Below are 10,461 nucleotides of genomic sequence, written 5' to 3'. Positions count from 1 at the left end.
ATTCTCTTGTCCCTACCACATTTTGTAGAAAAGAAGTGACGGGGGAGGGAGAGGAGAGCAATGATTTCCTTCCCAAAACCTCCTCTGGGCACTTCAGCTACAGGGAGCTGAGCCTATGGCTGTGTTGGCAGCTGCTTAGCTGTTGCTGCTGCCAAAAATTGCAAGGGCTCAGCCTGCCACGTCTTTGTTTCAGTAGCATTTCCTTCCTCTCTTCCCAATACAGATGCCAAATACAGCATTTGAGGAAAACATATGATGGTCTGCCAAGGTTGCTGCTCGAAAGTGTACTTTGTGCTCGTGCTCCTGGTGATACCATCTCCAGTGGCCATGCCTGCAGTAGTGCAGAGGGGACATTGTCTTTCTAGCATCTGTACCCTGGGCTACAAGTTAGAAAAAACTGCTAGTGAAGTATGTTCCAATGGCTCTCTTTTCTGCTTTCCCCACTCCCACTTGCTTTTTTCTTGGAAAAAGGCTGGAAAGAGGGAGGGTGTTAGGAAGCAGTTTTTCACGGTGTCCTGTCACTGGTATTATTTTCTTTTTAATGTTAAAAAGTGCTTAAGTGTGTTCAGTATCACAGAGGAGCTTGAAATTTTAAGAAATTAGAAGACTTTTCACAACCACATTTTAGTGAAGTGATCATCCCCTGTACTGGGCACTGCTGAGGCACCTCGAGTCCTTTGTCCAGTTCTGGCCCCTCACTGCACTTCAAGAAGGACATTTAGGTGCTGGGGCATGTCCAGAGACGGGAACAGAGCTGGGAAGGGTTTAGAGAGGAGCAGGTGAGGGAGCTGGGGGGGCTCAGCCTGGAGAAAAGGAGGCTCAGGGGGGACCTTCTGGCTCTGCAACTCCCTGACAGGAGGGGGGAGCCGGGGGGGGTCGGGCTATGCTCCCAGGGAACAAGGGACAGGAGGAGAGGGAATGGCCTCAAATTGTGGCAGGGGAGGTTCAAGTTGGACATCAGGAAGAATTTCTCCCTGGAAAGGGTGGTCAGGCCTTGGCAGGGGCTGCCCAGGGAGGTTTGGAGTGCCCATCCCTGCAGGTGTCCAAGGAAGGCCTGGCTGTGGCACTCAGTGCTCTGGGCTGGGGGACAGGGTGGGCATCAGGCACAGGTCAGACTCGATGATCTCAGAGCTCTTTTCCAACCTTAATGATTGTGGGATTCAGGGTTACAGTGTGTATTTTGTAGCACCAGGTATTTTGTAGATTTCTAGTAAGATGCAAGTATGGAACCTTAGTTTTGTTCCACACTGCTGTTGCTTTAGAAACAACAGGAGCCTCTTTAGCCTCAGGTAGTGCTGCAGGAGTACCTGCTGTGGTCCTGGGAAGGGAGTGGCTTCTCCCACCAACTGCACTGGTGTGGCAGGTTATGGGGAGTGCCCTGGTGTGGTCGTGCCTTTGTGGGTTATTAGAGTCTGTGGGGAAGCTACACCACTGTTATCCTGCTGCTGCTCAGTTCTGGGAACAGGAGCTTGTAATTACTACAAGCCCATGAACATAAAAGGAAATTGTCTTTTTTATCACCTGTCAAAACTGTGAATGTATTTAAAGCTTTGAATATTAAACTTGCAGTTATTGTAACCTCCCTCTTTGAAGCATACTGCTGAGTCTCCAGGACTTTCTCAACTTCTTTACATCTCTGGAAGTTGTCCCTGTGTGACAACTTCCATGTGGTGCTGGCCAAGCACACCTCAGCACCTTTAATTGGGTTTCAGCCAGTATTATCTGGCTTCTGCCAGCAGCATGGCTGAAATGAACTACTGACAGAGAATTAATTATGAGCACATAAGTAGTGCTGGTCTTTGCTGAGACAAGGAGTACAGCAAGAATTCGATAAAATTCTGGACTGTCTGTGGAATTTATCCACCAGCCACTCTAGTGCAGCAAGGGAACCAGTTTTCCCAATGTGGGAAACCCATCCTTTTAGAGCATCTGAGTTTTAGTCTTCATGTCCTGTTCAGAATGCCTTAAAAGCCAAAAAACTGGAAACGGTTTCCACTTGTTGGAGGCTATTGCACTGTCCTAAATCAAGACATTTCCACTCTCTCCTCTGCATCTGGATTCCTTTGGCTGTCCCTTCCTCCCTCCTGCAGTGGTGTCCAGCCTGAGTGTGTGCCCCAGCACTGCCTGTTCTGAACCAGCAGCCTGGGCTGGGCACACTCCGCAGGAACCTGAGCCTGCTGTCTTTGTCTCTCCATAGTGTTCTGGTGTCCTTCTGTAGATCTGGAAGCAGTGAGATAAAGACCCATAATATAGGTCTTTAGTTCTGAAGTTGGGTGTATAATTGCTTCTGGGTCATGTATTCCCTGTCTCCATCGGTGAGAGGATCTGTGTTAATAACCCACTGTGCAGTCGAGCCAGGCTTTAGGGTTCTTTTGAGGTGTTTCTCCTCTGGTCCTATTAAAAAACCTGCACTATATGTCCTCTTTTGCCTATGCATCTGTTTTCTCACAGCCAAATTTCTTGGTACATGGGAGCAATGTGTGATGTTGAGCACACAGAGCAGTAAATGGATGGCAGGAAGGGCAGCTCCTGTCTGCGAGAAGCTGTGGTGAAACCACGGTAATGTATTGTCATAAATGAAGTTTTATTACAGCCATGTCAGAATACTATCAAAAGAACAAGTGCTACTGTCTGTTTCCATGGAGATCTTTCCCGTTCCCTGGGGAGCCGAGGAATCCGTGGTATTGTGCAGCTATGCCAGCTGCAATTAGGCGAGCACGCTGCTTGAGGAATATCCGTGTGGACACCCAGCAGCGGCCCTGGACAGCAGTGGCCAAACACATGGACACTGTGCTAACAGAGGCTTCTTAAAATGACACTAATTTTCAGATACTCAGATCTAACACAGCAGTGAGTTGGACTGGGCTTTACAAGACTGTTTAGGCTAGGAGGAAGGTATGGAATTGGGGTGACAGGTGAGGTATAGAGAGTGTATTAATTATCTGACTGATGAGGATAGATGCATGAGCATGATCAGAACATAGGTACCTGCTTATTTCTTAATGGCTGCACATACCTACTTCTCGATGTCTGAGAGAAGGGCATTTTCTTGTTCCCATATGTTAGACCTTTGCTCAAATGTCCTGAGCAACTTGGCCTGGAAAGCTCAATTTACTACTGGTAGAGTTTTTTGAGTCAGCTTCCTAATTCAGTCATTCTATAAGTTAGTGCTGGGGAACTTTGATTTGTATAATTTTTTTTAAAATGATCCATTTTAGCATTGTTCTGTATTTGTATTCACTTTTTATTTTTGCTTTTTAACATTAAATCCTGTGGATGTGCTACTTAAATTAAAGCTACCTCTTGCTATATCAAAGCCTCCAGTGTATCTTGGGCATTTGTTGGACAGTGCCTTAACTTCTTTTGTTTAGCTAAAATGTTTACATCTATTACAAGACAAAGTGGTGCATCATTCCTTGCAGTGAACGCTGTAGATTTGCATGTGTTTGTATCAAGCTGTATCTGGATGATCCTGGTGCCCTGAAGCCATGTGTTTATATTCCTGTTCACTCTTGGCTACACCAGTGTATGTGCCAGGATGTTGAGCAGCCAATTGCAAGTTTGAGGGGATTTTTTTTTTTTTTTAAATTTGGTAAAATCTTGCACAATTTCCTTGGCATCTTCCTGCATCTTCCAGCACCAAGTCCTGGAATGTTTTTCCAGGCTGGTAACAGATTAATTTTTCATGTAGTAGCTACACTAGGTCCCTTCAAGCTGTGTGGGAAGTACAGTTGGCTGACGAGCAAAGGAATATTAATTTCCTTTCCTACCTTGGGTGCTGTTAAAGCAATTACAATGAGCAGAAACATGCCAGGATGCTCTGAAATCGTGTATACTGCTCTGCTTCTCTGACTCCTTCAGAGGACATGGCAAGGTTTCCTAAAGGTGGTGGTTCCCTCAGTCTCCACCCTTCGGGCTTGGAAGTGGAATGTGCTGCTTTTCTGCCTGTGTGCTGAAGGTGGTACATTAACCAGCACAGTGATTTGAGAGAGCATTCCCTGGTGAAATCAGTCTTGAATCAAATGAAAGATTATGCTGTCTTGGAAAAGCTATTCCACTTCTACTTGTAGAGTTGTGCACCTTCTTTGAATCAGCTTCAGTGTATATTTGTAGGCAAGATGTGCTCAGTGAGACTGAGGGGTTTGGTGTCCTCTGTTGCACTTGTTCCAAGATTCAAGTCACTCCCAGGTGACAACCCTCTGTGAGGATTGAGAGCACAAACCTTTAGAGCCAAAATCCTTAGGAATACATCATAGTTATGGAGTGGAAACACACCACAGTGTGGAAATCCAGTGGAGATATGAAAGCAGAATTGAACTAGGTTGGCTAATTCACAGCACTGGAGACTGGTATGAAAACACCAGAAAGTCTCATGTTGTGACATGTCACTAACTATGAGTTAGAGGGTGACAAATATTGTGGTGGTGATGTAATGTGACCTGGCGAGTGTTCACTGTGAACATCCATGTGCTGGCCTGACCTGGTGACATTTGGACAGTGGATTTGTTGGTGATGTTATAAGCTCTGTTTCTGAAACACAGCAAACAGCCTCATCCTTTTAAAAAAGATTATTTCCTTAATGAGTTGCAAGAAATATTATGATGATGCACAAGTCTAAATGAACTAATTTCTATTAGATTATTCTGCTTGCTCTTGCGAGAGGGTTTTTTTTACTGTGGTATTTTAAGAGTCCAATTTAGCTTTCTGTACACATAACCATAAAATTACTTCTCTTTTAGCAAGACTGTAAGATGTTTTAGATCCCCTGTGGCATGTAGAAACATGGTTGTTTCCTATTTGGAATGATTCTCAGAACAACAGGTTCTGAGAAACTCCAGGAATCATGGTTCTTGTAGTTTTGGGTGCAGGCAGAATTCTAAAGTACTGCAAGTCAATCCTGAACAAAGCTGCTCTGACTTGGACAGAAACAGGCTGCTGTCACATTGGGCTGACTGGAATGTGCTCCCTTACTCTGCCTTTGTCACTGTCTCTTGCAGAGATTTACCTCAGTACGGGCAGAAGCAGTGGCAGTCCTATTTTGGGCGAACGTTTGATGTTTACACCAAACTCTGGAAGTTCCAACAGCAGCATCGGTAAGGGAATGTTGTAGGCAGATGAGTTGTGTGGGTTTCAGCACAGCTTTAATCTCTGGTATGCCCAGGGCCCCAGCTAAGATTGAGATTTCACTGTGCTGTTCAAGCATGGAGGGAACAGCCGCTTCCTGCAGTGCTCACAGTCAATGAATTAAAATGTTGCAGAGTTTTCAGTGTGGCTTTTTTAACAAACCCTTTTGCTCTACCTGAATGTGTGGTGCTTTAATGTCTTACTGAGGAGATGATGGATTCTGCAGAGCAGAACCCATCTGGAATGGTGTGAAGCCTCTTGCTGCAGCGTGGGCTCTGATCCTTCACACCTTCCTCTGGCTGCGTAGTCTGAGCGTTCTCCCGGGAAGTTGTGACCTTTTGTTGTGTGTATTTTGTGCATCACACTTTTGTCTGGTTCTCGCAAGTTAATGCAAGATAAATGGTCCTTGTTCTGGGGGGTGTGTGCTGTGCTGTTGGCTCTGTAGGGGCTGCTACTGGGAATGCTGCACCAGGAACGAGAGCTGAATTTGGCCCTGCAATGGCTCTTTGTCTTGTCTGGTGGGATGTTCTGGGAAATTTGGGAATGCCTTTTAATCTTTCTTTTCTCTCTTGCAAAATAGACAAGTATTGGACAATCGGTATGGGTTGAAGAGGTGGCAAATTGGGGAAATTGCTTCCAAGATTGGGCAGCTCTATTACCATTATTAGTAAGTAAGCACAGAAGAGGATTCAGTGGGGAATGCAGGGTTAGTGCAGTTCCCTGCCAAATGTCTGGATGCTCTGTCAGGAGGAATCAGTGATTGGGCTGAGTCACGATGCCCGTTTCTGAATGAGGGCCCTGGGGACTGCATGGGGCTGCAGGGAAGGGTACCTGTGAGCCTGGTACCACATTGCTGCTCACACTGATACTGCCTGAGGACTTATCTCCTGCCACCAAAGTGTCTTCCATGCGTGCTGCATTGGACTGTCCTGCAAAAGTGTGATTTACAAGTTTGGGAGCTTAGTGTTCCTTTAAACTTTCCAATGAACCCATCACCTGTCCATATGGGTGCAAGGTGGGCAGCTTTGATTGTTATCTGAAATGGCATCCAAGCTCTGAAATCTGGCTTCCCAGAATGAGAGTCTGGCTTTCAGATGATGTTACTTGAGGAAGGAGTTTTGCTGTGGATGCACAAGCGGGTTGAGGGGGCAGGAAGGGAGGGTTTGGCTTGGATTTCCATCTGAGGCAGTGAGCTAATCTGATTCTTCCTCTGCAGCCTGCGCACCTCAGAAACCAGCTATCTCAATGAGGCTTTCTCCTTCTACTCAGCAATTAGGCAGAGGTCATACTACTCCCAAGTCAACAAAGAGGACAGGTACGTCTGAATGGATGCCCTTGTTTTTTCAAGACTAGAATAGTGCATGGAAGCAGCAAAGAGCCATAAACTGTAAGGTTTGAAGAGCCAACCATGATATCTGACCCCCATGCCTTTCTCACAGAAGGAAACTGTGGAGAAGGGGGAGGCTGTGGCTTTCTTAGATACTTTTTATGTCCCTGTACCCAATTTTAAAGAAACCTCTAAGCAGCCAGGAAGCTATTGATCACGATATGAATTCAGTCAGAACTCTTAATCTGCAAGTGTTCAGCCTTGCTCTGGTCTCAAACTCCTCCTCTCCTTTACCCCAGTACCTACCTCTGTTCTATTTTATTCTCAAATTTGGCTGTCATGTTTTTGTTGTTGTGTTTAGGCCTGAATTGGTGGTTAAGAAGCTGCGTTACTATGCAAGGTTTATAGTGGTTTGTCTCCTGCTCAACAAAATGGATGTTGTAAAGGACCTTGTAAAGGTACGTTAAAATAAGGTTAAAGGTGCTGAGGGGTGGGAGGTTGCTGATCCTCACTTTTCTAGTCTGACATCCTACATAGCGAACATCTTCTGTGATTCAGACATTTAGTAATGACACTTTAAGCTCAAATGATTTGACAGCATTGTTTGAACATGAAGTAAAAATATTCCAACAGCTGCAGCCTAGACGGGGAGGTGCCCTGTAGCTGCAGCAAAGGAACACCAAGCTGCTCCCCACAGCATATGCTTCCAGCCCCTCCGACAACCTTGCTGCAAGCAGCTCCTGGTCTTGACAGTTTTGTGTAGGTTGCATTGCTTTCTCTGTGTCTGAGCTCCCTTGAACTGCTAGCTTAGCTTAGCAGCAGCTGAAACAGCCACACCATTCCCTTTTCAATGTATTTAAAGTCACTTGTAAGCTGAAATTTGAGTCCTTGGCATCCGTAGCTTATGGTAATAACCAGTGACAGAGCTGCTTGTGAGTGGGATAGTTAACTCCAGATATTCTTTGCATTTGGACCTACTTAAAAGACAATTTGCATTGCCAGAACTGAGTGCAACGTTGGCATTCTGTCTGCTGAAAGAGCGCGTTTTGGCTGGCATGTTAGTCAGAAGTGTGCTGCATATGTTCTCAAGGAATTTATTTGTTATTCTTAAAGGCCAGCACAGCTAACCAAATGCAAAGTTACTGCCTGCCTGTTAGACTGTTGGTTTAAGAAGTGACTGTGTCTGTCTTTCAACTGTCTGCATCAGGAGCTGTCAGATGAAATCGAGGACTACACTCACCGTTTTAATACTGAAGATCAGGTGGAGTGGAACCTGGTTCTTCAGGAAGTGGCAGCATTTATTGAGGTGAGAATACCATTTCCTTATAGTTGTTTATTCAAAAGTAAGATTTTCTGTCTTGTTCACCGAAGTGGTGCTGTATCACCACCTCTGAGGTAAGCAGGGGCAGGGACAGTGTGCCTGCCCCATTTACTCACTGGTGTGTTCAATGCCACAGCCCTTAACACGAGTATTTCAGTATTGCCAGAAGGGGTGGCAGCATCACCATTCCCTCACCTCCTTTGCTATTCATTTCTAGGAAGGCAAACTAAAATAGGGCAGAGTTATTCTGAATGAGGGAATATTTAGTTTATTCTGTGTGACTCTGTAAGGTTGTTGATGCTATTTGATTCCTCAGGTATAGAGAAGCTGGAGCAGAGTCCATGTCATTGGAGGCAGCATGCTTGTCTATTTGCTGTACTTTCATGTGCTTGTACCATGTATTTTTGCAGTCCCTAAGAACTTTGCCTTTCTGTGGGGGAAGGCATTACCCTGTAGCCTGCATGCAAATATACAAACATGTGTACAGCAAAGTAATTTAGAAAATCTGCCTCAGTTATGAAATGTTCTGTAAGTGACGAGACCTTTGGACTTTTCTCTGACTGCAGATGTTTTCTGAATTCCTGATTTATTCTGGTTGCTTTTTTTAGGCAGACCCTGTCATGGTTTTAAATGATGACAACACCATTGTAATCACCTCTAACAGGCTTTCTGAGACAGGAGCTCCGTTGCTGGAGCAGGGGATGATAGTGGGACAGCTTGCTCTTGCAGATGCGCTCATTATTGGGAACTGCAACAACCAGGTAAAAGAAATTCTGGAGACTTGGGTTTACATCTTTGGAGTTCCCCCTTGGCAACCTTTCTGATCATTCAACAGCAAATCCAATAGAGGAGAACTTTAAAATATTTTTATTGTGATGTTTGCAATGGCATCAAGAAGAAGCGGTTCTCAGAAATAGGAGCTAAAAATGAAATGTGAGCTATTAGACCTGTGGTACTGACCTCTTACTGCTTATATTCATCATGTCAATTAAGTTGATACAATTGATTTTCATATATTGGATTGTTCTTAACATTCAAGCATGAGAGACCTCTGAGATATATCTTGAAAAAGCTTGACTTAAGCTTTCACATGACATACTCCGGTTTGTTGCAACTTCAGTGGCAACAGGAAGAGGTTTTCAAAAGACATTTGAAGTCTTTCTTTTTACATGATGATAGTGAGGTTGTACAAACTTCATGACTTCTCTCTGAGCTTTTTTTTCAGGTAAGCAAGGGAGTTGCATCTAAACTGCACTTTGTGTATCTTTATCACATTTTGTCTGAATTTATAGTCCATAGCCATTTCAGCACTTGATTTGTAAGCAGCCTGGAAAAGTCTGTAATTTGGAAGCAGGGGTCTGCACTGCAGTGACCTGCCTGGGTAGACTTTATCCTCAATGAGCTTTTCCAGAAGTCCTTCACAGCTCTTTGGAGATTCAAAGAGGGCTCTGACAGATTCCTGAGAAAGAGAGAATGGTCTGTCTGGTATGCAGTGGAGTCTCTTACCTGGATGATTCCAGAGGAATGCTGTTTAATGTGTATCTGTCAGAATGAACTGTGTGACTCTCTTGCAGGTGAAGTTCAGTGAGTTGACAGTGGACATGTTCCGCATGCTGCAAGCGCTGGAGAGGGAACCCATGAACTTGGCTTCACAAATGAACAAACCTGGAATGCAGGTAAGTTCCACTTCAGTGACAAACCTGGCAACAGATCTTAACTGGTTCTTTAATTTCTTTTATTTTAAATAGTATACTCCTTCAGTATTGTCACTGTGCAGAGCAGGTTAGTGAAAATGGTGTAACCTACTGGAAGTTAGTGAAGAGCAGCTCAAACCTGGACTCATCAGGTTGCTAAGTCATCTGAAAGTTAATATCCCCTGCTGAGAAAGCATAAAAATATTTTAGCTGGGGGCATAAGGAAATACGAAGAATTTAATTTATTTATTTGAGATGAAGAGTGATTTTTGTCACTCTTTTCTTGGACGATGCTTTAGAGAGTAAGAAAGATTTAGGTAACAAGTTTAAATGGGGCATACTACAAAGCTGTGCATCTTGCTTTACTGTGTAACAGGAAATGCACCGTGGGCAGACCATTTGTGTAGGAAATGTGTTGGAGATGAACATTCTAATAAGTAGAAATTTGGAGGGTTTTGAAACTGCTTTGATAATATATGGTTTTGGGGGTTTTTTGAGTAGTGTTTTTGTTTGTTTGTTTTAACAGGAATCGACAGAGAAACCAGCAAGGCGGGAAAACCCCCATAAATATCTCCTTTATAAACCAACTTTTAGCCAGCTATACACATTTTTAGCAGCATCATTTAAGGTTTGTGAAATTGGTGAATTTATTTGTAAGAAAAATATCCAGGATAGTTTGTGACACTGAATAAAATGTGGATCTGCACTGATCTGGAGAACAGAAAAATCTTAAAAGTGTTCTTTTACTTCATGTCATGTCAAACATAATCCAAAGTCAGGGAAGTACCTCAGGAAATGGTTGCTCTTCAGCACGGTACAGCTGCTATATCTCCAGTCCTGTATCCCATTCAAATTGTATCCTGCACAAGCTGTAGTTTTATCTGCCTGTCTTATTTTCTTACCCCCTGCTGTCCTCCAAGCCAGTCATCTATACATTTGTAGATTTTTTTTTAATACAGTTGCTGCACTTATTTTAATTTATTGAAGTTCCTGGG

The 10,461-nt window shown here is 44.0% G+C and overlaps 1 protein-coding gene across 6 annotated transcripts in view; it reads left to right on the top strand.

Moving 5' to 3' along the window:
* The window catches only part of SCAI (suppressor of cancer cell invasion), an 82,222-nt gene that overhangs the window by 55,777 nt on the left and 15,984 nt on the right, over window positions 1-10,461 (top strand). For all 6 annotated transcript variants that reach the window (XM_064676525.1, XM_064676527.1, XM_064676523.1 and 3 more), the window contains 8 exons: window positions 4,998-5,093; window positions 5,705-5,791; window positions 6,341-6,439; window positions 6,813-6,909; window positions 7,659-7,757; window positions 8,381-8,533; window positions 9,347-9,448; window positions 9,993-10,094. In XM_064676525.1, the coding sequence (XP_064532595.1) occupies window positions 4,998-5,093; window positions 5,705-5,791; window positions 6,341-6,439; window positions 6,813-6,909; window positions 7,659-7,757; window positions 8,381-8,533; window positions 9,347-9,448; window positions 9,993-10,094 (835 nt within the window). The remainder of the gene's footprint in view (window positions 1-4,997; window positions 5,094-5,704; window positions 5,792-6,340; window positions 6,440-6,812; window positions 6,910-7,658; window positions 7,758-8,380; window positions 8,534-9,346; window positions 9,449-9,992; window positions 10,095-10,461) is intronic.

This window comes from Pseudopipra pipra, chromosome 20, assembly GCF_036250125.1.
Source record: "Pseudopipra pipra isolate bDixPip1 chromosome 20, bDixPip1.hap1, whole genome shotgun sequence".
NCBI classification, from domain to species: domain Eukaryota; kingdom Metazoa; phylum Chordata; class Aves; order Passeriformes; family Pipridae; genus Pseudopipra; species Pseudopipra pipra.
Note: the sequence above shows the minus strand (reverse complement) of the source record. Positions and strands in the feature narration are given on the sequence as shown.